The 18,267-nt window shown below is 43.8% G+C and overlaps 1 protein-coding gene across 5 annotated transcripts in view; it reads left to right on the forward strand.

Moving 5' to 3' along the window:
* Positions 1-18,267, forward strand: part of DHRS12 (dehydrogenase/reductase 12) — a 39,894-nt gene that overhangs the window by 5,860 nt on the left and 15,767 nt on the right. For 4 of the 5 annotated variants that reach the window (XM_007068063.4, XM_043532638.1, XM_043532651.1 and 1 more), the window contains exons 3-5: positions 1,365-1,447; positions 5,622-5,714; positions 8,788-8,869. In XM_007068063.4, coding sequence (XP_007068125.2) covers positions 1,365-1,447; positions 5,622-5,714; positions 8,788-8,869 — 258 coding nt within the window. The remainder of the gene's footprint in view (positions 1-1,364; positions 1,448-5,621; positions 5,715-8,787; positions 8,870-18,267) is intronic. The other variant, XM_037893151.2, reaches the window with a different exon arrangement.

Genomic DNA, 18,267 nt, shown 5'->3' on the forward strand with positions numbered 1-18,267 from the left:
GAGAGCCTTAGGTGACTTCCACTGGATAAAGCGGTAATGTTGTTTTGTACATATCAAAGGGATTAAGGATCCCTGTAAGCAAATCATGGAATACAAATACACTTCAATTTTACAAGTTTGTCCTGTAACCTAGTGTATGGTCAGCAGTCTGTTGAGTGGATCCAGTTGCTGGGTCCCATGTGCTTCCAACCCAACTGGATCTACGTGGAGTCTAGTCACTGTTTCTAGCTGTAAATATACTCCCAGGCTCAGACCTCATGTCTGATGCCCTTCCTGGGATGTGGGATGCTGCCATCCAGCTGCCCTAGACCCTGAAACTGGAGTCACACCTCCCAAGCCCACAGTCACTTGAACTCCCCCCCCCCCCTCGGAGATCTACCTAGACTGTGGTCTCTTTGGACTGACTCATTTAACCCCTTCAAGGACAATATGGCAGGAAAGCAAGAACACAGGCTTAGCAAAGGAATTTCTTAACCACGACTAAAGCACATGAATTACAGATCTTTGAAAACAGCAAAAGTCCTGAGACACCCCCTCTCCCAGTCTGATCTTCCCCCTGTTGTTAGTCCATCGTTCGTCAGTGTTTCAGGCTGGGCAGTGTCTGTATTGCCCCCTCTGTCTTACAAGTTCTCCTTTCATGTGTTGATTGTCAGCTCCCAGTACAGAGCAGAACTCTGCTCTTATATAGGGCCTCCTTCTCTGTACTCAAACTGAAGCTACATATCCACCAACCATGCTTGCCTCCCACTTGCAGGCCTCTGTGTAGAAAGGCCTTGTACTATGGCGATGCAGTAGTTGAGGCAATCAAAGTCAATAGCCCTAGATTGCAACTTTGATGGCTTTCAGGGATGGCCTTCAGTGAGGTGTCAAACACTTTTCCTGAGAAGGTCAGCTATCTGGAGTGCAGCATAACAGGCTGCCCCAGGCAAGTCCAAATTGATGTGGTCACAGTGCCAATATTTCAACACAGTTACAAAATGGACTTGACAATTGAAAGACAAGATGGGTGAGGTAATATCTCTTTTTGGACCAACTTCTGTTGGTGAAAGAGTCAAGCTACGAGAGCTCTGTGTAACTTGAAAACTTGTCTCACCCAAGTATTTCATCCAATAAAAGATTACCATCTTGTCTCTCTAATATCCTGGGACCAACACGGTACAACAACACTGCAAACAACTCACAATTTGATACAGTCATACCCCACCCTTTCCCTTTTTAAGCTGGTATGATTCCAGAGGTATTCCTCTTGGGATGTGTGGAAACTTGTATTTAAAAAAATCAAATACCATTTTGTTACTCTTACCTTTCCCCACACCCATTCACTTAACACCTAATTAACTGTGATTCTTATGGAATTCCACCAGGTGGCACACTTCATCTGGTTTGCCGAAATACAGTGAGAGCTGAAGAAGCTAAAAGAGAAATAATAACAGAAACTGGTAATCAGGTGAGTTTAGTATTGAGTTTTTTGTTAAGCACTTTGCCAACAGTAAGTCTTAGAAGATTTTATAAGTAGTTCTCTGCATTATCCCACCCACTTTCATCTTAATGGAGAGTCTGCAAGGACATCCTTCCCTATAAATGCTCTGTCAGAAGAGGACCATCTCCCCATAGGACATTAACCTCCTTTTAGCATATTGGTCAAGTCCTACATAACTAGATAACTTCTACATAGGTTCCAATGTGGGGAAAAAAACTGCTACCTTGAGGGAATTGTTCAGAGGGGAAGAGCTATAGACCATTTCTCTAAGATATCAGGAAAAGTTCTTTGAGTGTCAGTATTGATCTGTAATCCTACTCCCACAACTGTTAATGGGAATATATGCTCAGAAATCACCTCCAACCTTCTCTGCTAACATGAGTGGACTCTCTTTTGGATAAAACCTTCTGTGCAGAAAATATGAAATCAATTTCAAGTCCTTTTAATCTGTGACCGAACAGTGTGATAAGGAAATCCTGAGCTGTCTTGTGCTAGGGAGCTAAAACCCAAAAGTAAGAAAATCTGGTCACATGATTATTTCAGGGAAGCAGAATTAGAAGTTAGAAGGACCTCTTTTTGTTCTGTTTGTACAGCACCTAACACACTGGACCATGACTAGGGTTCTAGTGCTGTGATACAAATAAAAATGAAAATCCTTTCTTCTGATTTTCCCAGCATCTCATCTGTCTCTCTTTCTGCTTGCATAATGAGTGTTTAAAGAAAAGATTTGGTAGAAGAGGAGGTCCTTTCTCAGTGACTATTTTCAGTCTTGCATAGAACACATACATATTATCTTGGAAATGCCTCATCATGGGATACATCATAAGATTACTTGTGGTGGTGGTTTTGAGACTGAAAGCTATTAAGGGATGAGGAGGGTTGGATTTTCCTCTAACATCATAAATGAAACTCCATTATGCTATGTGAAACATACATTTACAGACATCGTATTGGCAAGGAATTTGCATATTAACTAATCGAAGTAAATTTAAAACACAGGACTTTTGATCTGCTAAGTAGAAAATATTTCAGAAGTTAGGGTGTGGTGGTATATAGACTTTACTTTCATCAAAAGTTTTTCCTTCATGTGCTCCATTCTCATTAGTGTTTTTATTACATGCCTACCACTTTAACATTGTTTTCAGAATAGTGGAGGATAGTCATGACGTGACTCTGAGTGTCACTTCTGAAAACTGCTGGTTGCTTATAGTTGTATATCAATTACTTTTTTATATAACAGTGCCTCAAGTCCTCTTGTGCAAAAAAAACGTACCCAGCTGATCTTCTGTGACTCTGCTCTGGAAGAAGATTACAGCCTTTTCCATGTGCTTGACCATTACGCAACAGAGGTTTTAAAAATAACCTTATTTTAGGACGGTTTTGTTACTTATGAGAGCACCAACAGTCAACCCAATTCAGTTTAGGTCAGTGCTGTCCAAACTTTTCCTGTCGTGCTCATGCGCCCCCTTACCAGTAATGGAATCTGTCTGCCCCCTTCCCTCTCCCCATTACTGCACAGCAAAGGCTTCCTCAGCAGAAGAGCATAGACTGAAGGCAGGGCTGGGGGAGGAGCTGGGGCTAGAGGTGGAATTGGTCAGGGGGCCAAGAGGGAATGAAGGCAGAGAAGGGGCCAGAGAGGAGCTCTGGCTGGGGCCGGAGAGGAGCTGTGGCTGGGGGTAGAGCGGGCCTGGCCAGTGCTCCCTCCCCACTGCCGTGGGGGCTGGCCCAGACCCTGCTACGTGCCCCCTGAACATTCCTGCACACCCCACAGTTTGGGGACCACTGGTTCAGATTAAATTACACACACAAAACTAAGTTAAAAACACTATAGGTCAAGCACTCAAAGGTTAAGAAATGATAGTATTAAGGGTGCCTCTGCAACCTTAACTTGTTTTACCCGCTCCCCTCCCCCAAGAATATGCTTTGCAATAGTTTTTAATTACATTATTACACACTATTTTTTTTTTTCCACAGGAGCCCTGCCTCATTCAGTGCACAGGGTGGATCTGCCCTGTGGATGAATTGGGATTGTGTAGTGAGGGAGATAGTTGTCTGTAGGAACCCTGCCTCATTTGTTGCTGAAGTTGTAAGTAGTAGAGGAGGTGGGGGATTGCAGGAATAGAAAGGATTGTTTTATAGTTTAGGCAGTTGAATGCTGTCCTGGAGAGTTGGATTCTATCCCTGCCACACCGGTTCTGTATGATGCTGGGCAAGGAACTCACAGTAAGCTTTTTGCCAGGTAGCCAGTGGTTTTTTTTTTTTTTTGTTCCTCATTTTTTGGGTGCTCAATTTGAGCCCCTTGGAGGTCTGACTTGCAGAAGGGCTGAGCACTTGTAGCTGCAGTTGGAGTCAATGGGAGCTGTATAAAGGGCTGTGTAATGCTTGGAAAAATCAAGTCCTAGGCATCTCATATCAGACACCCAAAATTAGTGGATGCTTTTGATCTTAATCTCTCTGCCTGCATCCCCTGTCTGTGCAATGGGGTCACTTTATAGGGGCAAGAAACTAATAATTCTGTCTTCAGAGCAGGGTTTGAACAGTGCGCTGTAGATAAGGCATGAGGCCCTACATTCAATGATGAGGGTAAAACGCAATACGGAGTAGCTGCTCGTTCAGTGAGCACCATGTATCCTGTGCACTGAATGAAGGGGTACCGTGGAAAAGATAGTATGTGATCATGTAATTAGATATGTATCATTGTAATGCATACACAGAAGGAGGATGAATTAAGGTTGCACAAGCAACCTTAGTTTAGGCATTAATAACATTCTGTTAACATAGCTTTGTGTGTGTAATATCCTAGGTTGGTTTTTTTTTTTTTAAACAGAGTGTGTGTGTGGAGGGGGGGGGGAAATTCCATGATGTGGTATCATATTGACACCTGTATGGGGCATCAGCAGGGCAGGAATGCTTAGCTCCATAGCACAGATCTCTGCTACTTGAGTTAGTGGAATAACTGATAGCAGTAGTGTGCTGTCCTCCTCTGTGTGGACCATCACCAGAGGGTAATGATGCATTTTGCCAGTGGGTTTCATAGATACTTGATGACCGCAGAGGAACATTGGGATTCTGGAATCTAGGATTCCATTCCAGGCTCTGGAGGGAGTGTTCTTAATAGTCACAGACCTTTCTGCCCCTGTTCTTCCCCAAAGGCATGACTTCGTCTGCACCATCCCTCCCAGCCCATTACTGTCCTGCTCCTTGCCCCGTCCCAATCTCTTCACCTAGCTGGTTTCAACCTCCACCCCTCAGGCTTCTCCTCCCAGTTCCATTTTCCTTGCCCAGCCCATCTTTATCTCCCTGTCAGAATCCCAGTCTCCACATCCCAGTCTTATTCTTACCCCCATGATCTAAGGTCAGTCCTCTCTGATGGAGACAGTCCCAGTTTTCTCAAAGGATTTAAAAAAAAAAAAAGTAAATGTTCTGTCTGCATGTGAATAACGCCAAAAAGTTACACTGTAGATTCATAATTAGTAATGTAAAAATGATCAAATGGTAGCTTTCTGAGGAAGAACCTGTAGTCTTTGATACAGAGAAGAGGAAGGCTAGAACATGTAACATGGGTGTCAGGCAATCTAGATTGTATTCTTGGCTCCGTCACAGACACTGTGTGACGTAGGGTAAGTCACTTAACCTCTCTCGTTCTCAGTCGTCATCTCTATAAAATGGAGAGAGTAAGACTTAGCTACGTCTGTTTCAGGGGGTTGCGAGGTGTAATTAGTTTATGCTTGTAAGGCACCACAAGATCTTTGGGTGGAAGATGCTTTGCCAGTGCAATGCTGGAAGATCTAACATGTTTTATAGTAAGAATAGATTAGAGTTTGGAGGCTTATGTAATTGAGTTTTGTTGACTAGATGAATACACCTATTTTTATGTGTTCATGAAAGCACGCTGATAGCTGCCATATGCATAGTTTGTGCACCATTTTGCAAGCTTTTCTGTATAATTTTGTCACCATGTTATTAGGGGCTAGAGTTAAATCACCAAACGGTGCATTGTGACCTCAGATGGCTTTGGTCAGGTCCTTGTGTGAGCATCTTTGCGTATAACTTCAGGAGCTAGTTTTAAATCCCATTTAGATGAAAATCAAGAGCACTGACTTTCCATATTGGTTGTAACATAATTCCTTTTTTCTTTTAGAATATCTTTTTGCACATTCTGGATATGTCTAATCCCAAGGGAATTTGGGAGTTTGCTGAAAAATTCAAGACTGAACATAAGTTAAATGTTTTGGTAAGTTTGCAAGTTTAAATTGTGTACCTCTTTTGGAGTCTTTCATCTGTATCTCTCCATTTAATAGTCTAACCTCTCTAATTCTGCAGTCTTAATTTGTGTATAATTCTGTTGCAAAATAATCCACCTAGTCCACTTCTCTGATCTTGTCCAGCCCCTTTTCATATACATAGATTTCTCATCTTCTGTATCAAAGCTCCTTGTTGCAGCCTTCGGGGCCCTGCACACCTTCGCTTCTGCATACCTCTTTGCTCTCATTTCCTCTTTCGCTCCGCGGAAACAGCCTGGCAAATTCCCTTATTGTTCTACTCCCATTCTCTTGTCTGATGATTGGTTGGCACAGAGGAGACCAAAGGCAGAGGTGATGCCTAAAGCCCTAGTTTTGCACCAACGTCCATAAAGATGGATCCCGGCACAGAGCCCTTTTGACTTCAGTAGAACTTTGCATGAGTCTATCCAAATGGATGCAGTTGCAGGATCAGAGCCTAAGTTAGTGCAATTTACCTGCCAAAGACCTGGAAGGTGGAGTGTGTTTGTGTGGAAGGTGAGGGCAGAGTACAGGAGTAAGTGGGTAGTGCCCCTAACCTGAAACCTTTTCATGCCCTCTTGTTAGCTCTTTCTCTTGCTCCTCATCCTTACTTCTGAATTTGAGAAGGAGGATGTAAGCAGTAAGGGGTGGCATGGAGGAAAGCAAAAAGATTAAAGAATAAGACACAAACTCATCAAAATGTGTACATGTCTGGTGGGTGACCGTGAGATCTTGTTGTCATCCTGGTCCTTCCTATCCATTTCTGGTCATGTTTATATCTTGACTTTACTAAAGCTTTTGATACTATCTCACATGACCTTCTCATAAACACACTAGGGAAATATCACCTAGATGGAGCTACTATAAGGTGGGTGCATAACTGGTTGGAAAACCATTCCCAGACAGTAGTTATCAGTGGTTCACAATCATGCTGGAAGAGCATAATGAGTGGAGCCCCGCAGGGATCAGTTCTGGGTCCGGTTCTGTTCAATATCTTCAATGATTTAGATAATGACATAGAAAGTACACTTATAAAGTTTGCGGATGATACCAAGCTGGGAGGAGTTGCGAGTCCTTTTGAGGATAGGATTATGATTCAAAATGATCTGGACAAACAAGAGAAATGGTCTGAAGTAAATAGGATGAAATTCAATAAGGACAAATGCAAAGTACTCCACTTAGGAAGGAACAATCAGTTGCGCGCACACAAAATGGGAAATGACTGCCTAGGAAGGAGAACTGTGGAACGGAATCTGGGGGTCATAGTGGAGCACAAGCTGAATGACTCAACAGTGTAACGCTGTTGCCAAAAAAGCAAACATCATTCTGGGATGTATCAGCAGGAATGTTGTAAGCAAGACACAAGAAGTAATTCTTCCGCTCTGCTCTGCGCTGATTAGGCCCCAATTATAGTATTGTGTCCAGTTTTGGGTGCCACATTTCAGCAAAGATGTAGACAACTTGGAGACAGTCCAGAGAAGAGCAACAAAAATGATTAGAGGTCTAGAAAACATGACCTATGAGGGAAGATTGAAAAAATTAGGTTTGTTTATTCTGGAAAAGAGAAGCTGTTTAGTCTGCAGAAGAGAAGAATGAGGGGGGATTTGATAGCTGCTTTCAACTACCTGAGAGGTGGTTCCAGAGAGGATGGTTCTAGACTATTCTCAGTGGTAGAAGAGGACAGGACAAGGAGTAATGGTCTCAAGTTGCAGTGGGGGAGGTTTAGGTTGGATATTAGGAAAAACTTTTTCACTAGGAGGGTGGTGAAACACTGGACTGCGTTACCTAGGGAGGTGGTAGAATCTCCTTCCTTAGAAGTTTTTAAGGTCAGGCTTGACAAAGCCCTGGCTGGGATGATTTGATTGGGGATCGGTCCTGCTTTGAGCAGGGGGTTGGACTAGATGACCTCCTGAGGTCCCTTCGAACCCTGATATTCTATGATTCTAAGCCTGAGAGGGGACATAATGGTTTTCAAGTACATAAAAGGTTTTTACAAGGAGGAGGTAGAAAAATTGTTCTTCTTAACCTCTGAGGCTAGGAGAAGAAGCAATGGGCTTAAATTTCAGCAAGGGAGGTTTAGGTTGGATGTTAGGAAAACTTCCTAACTGTCAGGGTGGTTAAGCACTGGAATAAATTGCCGAGGGAGGTTGTGGAATCTCCATCATTGTCTAACCTGCTCTTAAAAAATCTCCAAAACCTTTCAGGGATGGTCTAGCTAATACTTAGTCCTGCCTTGAATGCAGGGGAATGGACTAGATGATCTCTCAAGGTCCCTTCCAGTCCTATGATTCTATGATCTTCATTGCTAGTGTCTTCTGGAATACAACCCTTGGGACAGGGGCTGTGTCTTACTGTTCAAGCAGCTGGAACAAATGGAGTGTTTGGGAAGGGCAGGTTGTGGGGAGTAGCAGGAAATGAGCAGAGAAGTAAGTAGGGGTGGTTTTTTCTAGGACCTTGGAAGGGAGGCTGAGAAGCTTGAACTCAATCCAGAAGGTGAGATGAGCCAGTATGGGGAGTCACATGGAGAAAACACACATTACCTGCATACCACTTGTTAGTTCTTAACCAAAACATGGTAAAATGTTAGTGACTTTTCACTGGTACAGAAGAAACAAACTGAGAATACATAAATGCATAGCTGTGCTGATGTGGAGTCATTTGGATCTTTAAGATGAAACTGATAAACTACCGTATATGCTTTTGTATTGTAATAGTTATGCTCTGCGAATCACACATTACTTAATTGTGTGCAAAAGGGCCAAAAACTAACTGCAGTAAGGCACCATGATGTCTGATGGCTCTTATAATCTTGTTTGTTCAGTTAATTTTATCAGATTTCAATGAAATGTATTACACTTCCTTGTGAAGATTGTTTTCACACAACAAGTGCACTGTCAGGGGCAGATTATCATAGCTGGAGTTGCAATTTGCACACCCTGGTGCATTGAAACAAGCTGTAACTTCATACCATGTCACTACCAGAGATCAAACTAAAAGCAGGGTGTGTGTGTGTTTTGTTTTTTAATACTGAGCTGTGTCTTGCAGATAAACAATGCAGGCTGCATGGTAAACAAAAGAGAACTAACAGAGGATGGACTTGAAAAGAACTTTGCTACAAATACCTTGGGTGAGTTCAGCAGTCTTTAGCTAAGAGTCTAGGGTACTCCTGTGCATCTGTTTTTGTTTATAGAAAGGCATAGTCTCATGTAGCTGTGCAGGATGTTTTCTTCTTGAATTGAGAGAGTAGGAGGATTAGACTCATATTGCAAAAAATATACAATTTGTACAGCAGGTAGCGTCTCATGTTTCTCCCATATGCATGATATTCTCATACTGACCCCATTGTTTGTTCATTGCTCTGAGAATAGCGCATAGCAATTAAAGCTAGTTAAACCATTTTGAAATTTCAGTGGAAAATTTTCCCTTTGGCTCTGCTAAGGATACTCTGTAGTGCCTTTCTTTGCAGGATCTGCAAGACACTCTAACAGCTGTCTTAGGGTTCAGATGGTTCTTATAACATTCAAGTGTATTTCTTTCTTTTTTTTTTTTTTTTTTTTAAAAAGATGACACATTAGTACGGTGGTAGCACCAAAAAGCTCCAGTTGACATCAGGGCCTCAGTCATACAGAGCTGTACAAAAAATCCCCACACATAAAAATAGGTAAAGGTTGGAGAGAAGGGATGCAACATCCAGGCAGAGAGACTGGGTAATGCTTGGCAAAGGCCATGAGAGTTCCATGTGGTGTTTAATACATTATGACGAACTGGTGGGGGGAACATAGGAGGGCAGACAAAGAGTTGGGGGGGAGGGGGAGAAGAGAGAGGGCCACTGAGGGTGAGGGGCAGAAGAGGTCTGAGTAAGCAGGCAATCATCAGAGGGAAATGTCCAGATTTTAAATGAAGAAAGTAGTCATCACTGATGTTCAGGGGGTTGCAAAAATCACTTCTGTGAAAGGAAGTGTTGGATAGTAAGTGTTTTAGGGGCAGTTGGTAGGGACCATATTTTTTATTCTGTTTGTACAGCACCTAGCACTACAGGATCCTGGTCCCTGATTGTAGCACTTAGGTTCCCTAGTAATACAAATAATGAATAATAAGCATCCCTGGTGGTTGACTTTGCCAGTTCTCTGTCCCACCCTCCAAACCCATGTCGGTTGGGAATGGAGTTGGGTGAGTCCTGGGCCACCCAGATAGGGTCACCTGCTCAGTTCTGGATCTAAGGGGTTGGAGGTAGTGAGCCCTGTTTGGACTTTACTCTTACACTGTTGTTGCTCTGTTTCTCTGGCTCCTGATTACCTTTTTGAAAATCAATATTTGGGCAGCAGTGTCTCATACTTGACTTGCATGTCAATGAGATTTTTGTTTTTAAGTCTCATTACGTTCATTGGGCTAACATTTTTCAAAAATATTGGAGCTGATGGAGAGAATGCATTTTTCTTCAGCTACACTTTCCATACTGTTTGTGCTCAAAACTCAAAGCAGGTTTTGTTATTTCAGCTTCAGATTTGCCCTGGATCTACTCTATAATAAAGAATAAAAGCACCTCTGACCTTTCTGAAGAAATTGTCTGTCAGTTAAACTAGTTTAAACCCCTTGCACTTTTTCAAACAGTTCAGTAATTCACTAAGATGCAACGGCTCCAGATACAAGCACACTGAAACAAACACAGCTGTTTGAATGTGAAATTACTTTTCATTTTTTTAAACAGCAAACTAATTGCCATAAAACACATTCGTACATCAGCTAGTATAGATTTGTATCACACACAACTAGGGTAAACTGCAAACTGTAAGTCAACCATATTGCATAGATTCTAGTTAACATTTACAGTGCAGAATACAACTGTACATATGTCCAAGAGGCTGCGAATTATGGTGCCTGAGGGAACTGTAACTCTGAATTGCCTGTATTTTGTGGAAATTGGAACCATGCATCCATTCTTTTAGGAATTAATAGTGTTTAAAATCTTGCCTTACTTGCAAGGCATCTCATCTGTCTTCCCTTAGTGACCTGCTTCTGCCTTATCTCATCTATCCCTCTTAGGTCAGGTCTAATGAAGCGGTCTCCTGGTAATACCTGTGTAATTGTGCAAGACTTCAGGACATGACAGGATTTAAAAACTTTGCAACATTTTAGTCAGTGTGCCAGATCTGATCTCTAGATAACATGTACATCAGTTGTGGCATTGTCTGCCTTGGGGTCTAAAATGTTGTGAAGTCTTTAAATCCAGGTTAGAGACATTTCCCCTTGACTTATTTTTTTAGAGTCCTGGGATGTATTGCATAAAGGTTACTAATTTTTTTTAAAATTCTAATATTGGATACTGTAGAAAGAAAAGGGTCTGCACTATATTCCTTTTCTCTCTCCGTTCCTCATCAGAAGATCTTTTTCCTTCTCACCTAGTTGTTAAGAATTAAGACTTTTTAATTCTAATTCACTTCATGTGCTGTACTTCGTTAGAAAATGTTAAGGCACAGCAGGTGTGTGAAGCAAAAGAATTACTGTTCCTTAAAGAGCTCTGAGTCACTGAAAGTGATCCTGAGGAGAACAGAGAAGTTCCCAAATTGTATTTATCTAAAGTTTGTGTGCAATGGTAGTCCAAGTAAGAACTTTCTAGTGTTTAATAAAAAAATAGAAAAGCAAACCGTTTTATGCTGGATACTGGAATGTTTGAAGTCTGGCTTTGCAGTGTGGTATCATGCCTGTGTATTACATAATCCAGTTTATGATTGTTTGGCTTGCCAGACTTTTCCAGATTTGTTTTGTTAATGTTAAACCTTTTCTGTTGAAGAAAATAGGGTAGTCCTGCTATCTCTTTATTTGTTTCTATAAATGTTCATGGCAGTTTACAGAACAAACATGACGTGATCCTTGCTGCAAAGACCTTATGCCCGAGGGGCCTGAATTCACATTTCGGTGAGACTGTTCCTAAGGGTATGTCTACACTATGAAATTAGGTCGAATTTATAGAAGTCGGTTTTTTAGAAATTGTTTTTATAAAGTCGAGTGTGTGTCTCCCCACACAAAATGTTCTAAGTGCATTAACTTGGCGGAGTGCTTCCACAGTACTGAAGCTAGTGTCGACTTCCAGAGCGTTGCACTATGGGTAGTTCCTGCAGTCTCCACCACCCATTGGAATTCTGGGTTGAGATCCCAATGCCTGATGGGGCAAAAACATTATTGCGGGTGATTCTGGGTACATGTCGTCAGGCCCTCCCTGTAAGCCATGTCGTCAGTCGCCCCTCCCTCCATCAGAGCAATGGGAGACAATCGTTCCGTGCCTTTTTTTCTGTGCAGACACCATACCACGGCAAGCATGGAGCCTGCTCAGATCACTTTGGCAATTAGGAGCACATTAAACACCACGCACATTATCCAGCAGTATATGCAGCACTAGAACCTGGCAAAGCGAAACCGGGCAAGTAGGCGACATCAGCGCGGTGACAAGAGTGATGAGGACATGGACACAGACTTCTCTCAAAGCACGGGCCCTGGCAATGTGGGCATCATTGTGCTAATGGGGCAGGTTCATGCAGTGGAATGCCAATTCTGGGCCCGGGAAACAAGCACAGACTGGTGGGACCGCATAGTGTTGCAGGTCTGGGATGATTCCCAGGGGCTGCGAAACTTTCGCATGTGTAAGGGCACTTTCATGGACTTTGTGACTTGCTTTCCCCTGCCCTGAGGTGCAAGAATACCAAGATGAGAGCAGCCCTCACAGTTGAGAAGTGAGTGGCAATAGACCTGTGGAAGCTTGCAACACCAGACAGCTACCGGTCAGTCGGGAATCAATTTGGAGTGAACAAATCTACTGTGGGGGCTGCTGTGATGCAAGTAGCCCACACAATCAAAGATCTGCTGATATCAAGGGTAGTGACCCTGGGAAATGTGCAGGTCATAGTGGATGGCTTTGCTGCAATGGGATTCCCTAACTGTGGTGGGGCCATAGACGGAACCCATATCCCTATCTTGGCACCGGAGCACCAAGCCGGCGAGTACATAAACCGCAAGGGGTACTTTTCAGTGGTGCTGCAAGCACTGGTGGATCACAAAGGTCGTTTCACCAAAATCAACGTGGGATGGCCGGGAATGGTACATGATGCTCGCATCTTCGGGAACTCTGTTTCAAAAGCTGCAGGAAGGGACTTTATTCCCAGACCAGAAAATAACTGTTGGGGATGTTGAAATGCCTATAGTTATCCTTGGGTACCCAGCCTACCCCTTGATGCCATGGCTCATGAAGCCACACACAGGCAGTCTGGACAGTAGTCAGGAGCTGTTCAACTACAGGCTGAGCAAGTGCAGAATGGTGGTAGAATGTGCATTTGGACGTTTAAAAGCACGCTGGCGCAGTTTACTGACTCGCTTAGACCTCAGCAAAACCAATATTCCCATTGTTATTACTGCTTGCTGTGTGCTCCACAATATCTGTGAGAGTAAGAGGGAGACGTTTATGGCGGGGTGGGTGGTTGAGGCAAATTGCCTGGCCGCTGGTTACGCGCAGCCAGGCACCAGGGCGTTAGAAGAGCACAGGAGGGCGCGGTGCGCATCAGAGAAGCTTTGAAAACCAGTTTCATGACTGGCCAGGCTATGGTGTGAAAGTTCTGTTTGTTTCTCCTCGATGAAACGCCCCGCCCCCCTTCGTTCACTCTACTTCCCTGTAAGCTAACCATCGTCCTCTCCCCCCTTCGATTACTGCTTGCAGAGGCAATAAAGTCATTGTTGCTTCACATTCATGCATTCTTTATTAATTCATCACACAAATAGGGGGATAACTGCCAAGGTAGCCCGGGAGAGATGGTGGAGGAGGGAAGGACAAGGCCACACAGCACTTTAAAACTTATTGAATGACAGCCTTCTGTTGCTTGGGCAATCCTCTGCGGTGGAGTGGCTGGGTGGCTGGAGGCCCCCCCAACGCGTTCTTGGGCGTCTGGGTGAGGAGGCTATGGAACTTGGGGAGGAGGGTGATTGGTTACAGCTGCAGCTCAGCCATATGCTGGAGCATATTAGTTTGATCCTCCAGCAGCTTCAGCATTGAATTCTGTCATCACGCTGTCGCCACGTTTCAGCTTCAGCCCTCTTCAGCCCATCACTTACTCGCCTCAGCCCGCCACCTCTCCTCCCGGTCATTTTGTGCTTTCCTGCACTCTGACATTGTCTGCCTCCACGCATTTGTCTGTGCTCTGTCAATGTGGGAGGACAGCATGAGCTCAGAGAACATTTCATTGCGAGTGCGGTTTTTTTCGCCTTCTAATCTTCGCTAGCCTCTGGGAAGGAGAAGATCCTTGAAACGCATGCAGCTGGTGGAGGAAAAAAAAGGGACAGTGTTATTTAAAAAGACACATTTTATAGAACAATGGGTACACTCTTTCAGGGTAAACCTTGCTGTTAACATTACATACACAGCACATGTGCTTTCATTACAAGGTCGGATTTTGCCGTCCCCCTCTCCCCCCACTGCGTGGCTAACCCCTCCCCCCTCCCCGTGGCTAACAGTGGGGAACATTTCTGTTCAGCCACAGGCAAACAGCCCAGCAGGAACGGGTGCCTCTGAATGTCCCCTTAAGAAAAGCACCCTATTTCAACCAGGTGACCATGAATGATATCACTCTCCTGAGGGTAACACACAGAGATAAAGAATGGATGTTGTTTGAACGCCAGCAAACATACACTGCAATGCTTTGTTCTGCAATGATTCCCTGGCGTGGTAAGTGCTACTGGCCTGGCGTGGTAAAGTGTCCTACCAAGGTGGACAGAATAAGGCTGCCCTCCCCAGAAACCTTTTGCAAAGGCTTTGGGAGTACATCCAGGAGAGCTTTATGGAGATGTCCCTGGAGGATTTCCGCTCCATCCCCAGACATGTTAACAGACTTTTCCAGTAGCTGTACTGGCCGCGAATGCCAGGGCACATTAATCATTAAACACGCTTGCTTTTAAACCATGTATCCTATTTAAAAAGATACACTCACCAGAGGTTCCTTCTCTGCCTGGCGGTTCCAGGAGGCAGCCTTGGGTGGGTTCGGGGGGTACTGGCTCCAGGTCCAGGGTGAGAAACCGTTCCTGGCTGTCGGGGAAAACCGGTTTCTCTGCTTGCTTGCTGTGAGCTATCTACAACCTCATCATCATCATCTTCCTCGTTCCCCAAACCTGCTTCCGTGTTACCTCCCTCTCCATTGAAGGAGTCAAAGCACAGGGTTGGGGTAGTGGTGGCTGAACCCCCTAAAATGGCATGCAGCTCATCATAGAAGCGGCATGTTTGGGGCTCTGACCCAGAGCGGCCGTTTGCCTCTCTGGTTTTCTGGTAGGCTTGCCTCAGCTCCTTAAGTTTCACACGGCACTGCTTTGGGTCCCTGTTATGGCCTCTGTCCTTCATGCCCTGGGAGATTTTGACAAATGTTTTGGCATTTCGAAAACTGGAACGGAGTTCTGATAGCACAGATTCCTCTCCCCATACAGCGATCAGATCCCGTACCTCCTGTTCGGTCCATGCTGACACTCTTTTGTGATTCTGGGACTCCATCATGGTCACCTCTGCTGATGAGCTCTGCATGGTCACCTGCAGCTCGCCATGCTGGCCAAACAAGAAATGAAATTCAAAAGTTTGTGGGCCTTTTCCTGTCTACCTGGCCAGTGCATCTGAGTTGAGAGGGCTGTCCAGAGCGGTCACAATGGAGCACTCTGGGATAGCTCTCGGAGGCCAATACTACCTAATTGCATCCACAGTACACCAAATTCGACCCGGCAAGGCTGATTTCAGTGCTAATCCCCTTGTTGGGGGTGGAGTAAATCAATCGATTTCAAGAGCCCTTTAATCTTAAAAAAAGGGCTTCGTCACGTGGACGGGTGCAGGGTTAAATCTATTTAACGCTGCTAAATTCGACCTCAACTCCTAGTGTAGACCAGGGCTAAGTAAGGACTACTCATGTGAATACAAGTTTCTAGAATTGGCCCTACTTTTCTACATGAGTGAAAGCTGGTAGGGCAAAGGGGAATGGGGTGTGTCGGTGGGCAGAGTGCACGCACGGACATAATTGTGTTTTGTGTCTTGATGGCTTTTTTTAAAAGTGTCTAAGCTAAAATTGTTGATTTGTAAACTTGTGAGCAGGCACGGTCTTCCTATATGTTCATAGTACAGTGGCACTGTAGGCAGTACCACAGTAGAAATAAATACTGTGTGGTTCATTGTAATTGTATAGCTGTTATTGCTCTTAATGCCTCGCCCCTTGTTACCAGCTAGACAACAAAGAGTTAGTGCTCTATTTACTGGAACTCAATTGAAGTAAAAGAATGATCAATCCGTAGTGACTGCCGTGCAGCTGTGTAGAATTAATACTGTAGTATAGAAACAGTACTTACATATGAGCGTTAAACTGAATGCAGCAATTAACAAGTGATGTTGATAGGCTGAGATCATAATGATGGTTGGGGGCAGTTCAGAATGGTTTCTTATGTAGCAGCATATGTACATAGAGAATTCTTGTTGCTTTTGTCCTTTGTCTCAGATGTGGTTGAGCTTAAATCTCATTCTAGAGGTTGGACTCGTACGTGGTGTGGCCATTTTGTCAAGGAGCTGCTGCACTGATAAGCAGTGATTTCTTCTGATGTGACATACAGGCTTCCTAGTCAGCATTTGCCTTTTTGAAGCCAGCCACTGCAAGATGATGATCCCAGCTGACAGCGTTCAATCCGTGTGTATAAAAGCTGTCAGTGGAGGTGGATGGATAGAGGACTCAGCACTGCTTGTTGGTGCATTAAAGACCATCTTTCACAGTTGAAACAAGGCCTGTAAAGTACTGGAACAAGGGAAGTTCTTACTTCATTTTTACATGTCATGTCTCTTCACTCCAATATGAGAGAATAGTACATCTATTCATTTTTATTGGCACTTACTGGCGGAGGGAGCACTAAAACACACTGGCAGCTGAGAGGAGATGATCATAGAATACATGTCTCCATTCCTCACTCCAACTGAACCTAAACCCCCTTTGCTTCACTATCTTTTTTTTTTTCTTAATTTAATAGTTCAAGCCACATCCTCTTCCCAGTGTTCAGTCAAAATAACGGGTAGGGCATGGGGAAGGATCCTCCTCTCAGGCCCTAGAATGCAGCACGGTTCCTCAACGGTAACTACTCTAGCCTCTGTTACAGCTTGCAAACTCCTTTCTCCCCAAAATGGGTCTGGCTAGAGAATCCTGGCAGGCAGTGCTGCCTAGTGGATAGGGCACTAGACTATTTGGACTCAGGAGCTCCCAGATCTGACATTGGTCCGCTGCGTGACATTGGGCAAGTCACCTCCACTCTTTGTGCCTCCATTTCCACATCGGTAAAATGGAAATACTTGCCCGCTGCTGTAAAATGCTTTGAGATCTACAGATGAAGAAGTCTTACATTAGAGTGGTGTTGTTTAATAATCCACATAGCCACTGGCTGTATCACCTCCCTACATACCAGGGCAGAGAGAACCCTCACTAAGCACTGCTTTGTGGTATAAAGGAAATGTCGACCGGTGTCTTGTCTTTCACACACGTTCCACCTTTCACTCCCCTTTCTTGTGCTGGGCTGGCAAATTGGGCCCTTAAAGAATAGTGTACTAAAATCTGGAATTCTGATTTCCTGCTTGAGAGAACTGGCCTGTAGCTGTCTCCTCATAGGGAACTTTATAAACAAGAGGCCTCAAAAAAATAAACAGTTCAAGGAAAACCTTCTGTGTACTCCATTTAAAAATACTTGGCTGTGGCAAGAGCAAGCCCATTCATTTTTTTAACAATGAATTTACCAGATGAATGAACCATTGAAACCTGTATAAGCAAAGATTATTTTTGTTCCCACTCTTTTCCCACAGTTGAAATAACACTGTTGTCGATATGCTGCAAAGCATGGGCAGATGGGGAAAACTCCACTGAGTGTGGTGTTGGCTGCCTGCCATTGTCTGAATGGTAGAGAATTAAAAACTTCACCAACAACTTAACTCTAATTGCCAAGTAGAACATCAAGAGAAAACTATTCCGGCATGCTCCCAGGACATTTTGGTCTGCAGTGATTGCATCATCAATTAATTTAATATTATAAAGAGGCAGCAGCTTTACGCTTTTCCTCTTGCAGAAGCCCTAATTTACTTTATAAATCAATTTTGAAACCCAAGATTTTTGGGTCATTCTATACAAATGCAGTACAGCAGGTAGGAAAGAATATTCTCATGTACAGTTTTGCATATTCTATCCTGGCAATCTTCAAGTTTTAAGTATGTAAAATCTGGTTGTTTTAACTAGTAGCATATTAAAATGTTGACTTGAAGGCATTTTTGAAATCTGCTTTCAGGACATTGGCACTTGGGCTGATGCACATTTTGTTTAGATCCGTAGTCTAGCTCAGGATATATTTTTGTAGCCTTATATAGAAAGAATCGGTGTCCTAATACAACATAGCCGGCTAAGACACTGCTTGGGAGTAGCTTTCCCACTAATGTATTGCTATAGAACTAGTGCAATCTGCAGTGACTGAAAATTTCTGCAAGAATTTACAAAC

Source organism: Chelonia mydas, chromosome 1 (assembly GCF_015237465.2).
Source record: "Chelonia mydas isolate rCheMyd1 chromosome 1, rCheMyd1.pri.v2, whole genome shotgun sequence".
NCBI lineage: Eukaryota > Metazoa > Chordata > Testudines > Cheloniidae > Chelonia > Chelonia mydas.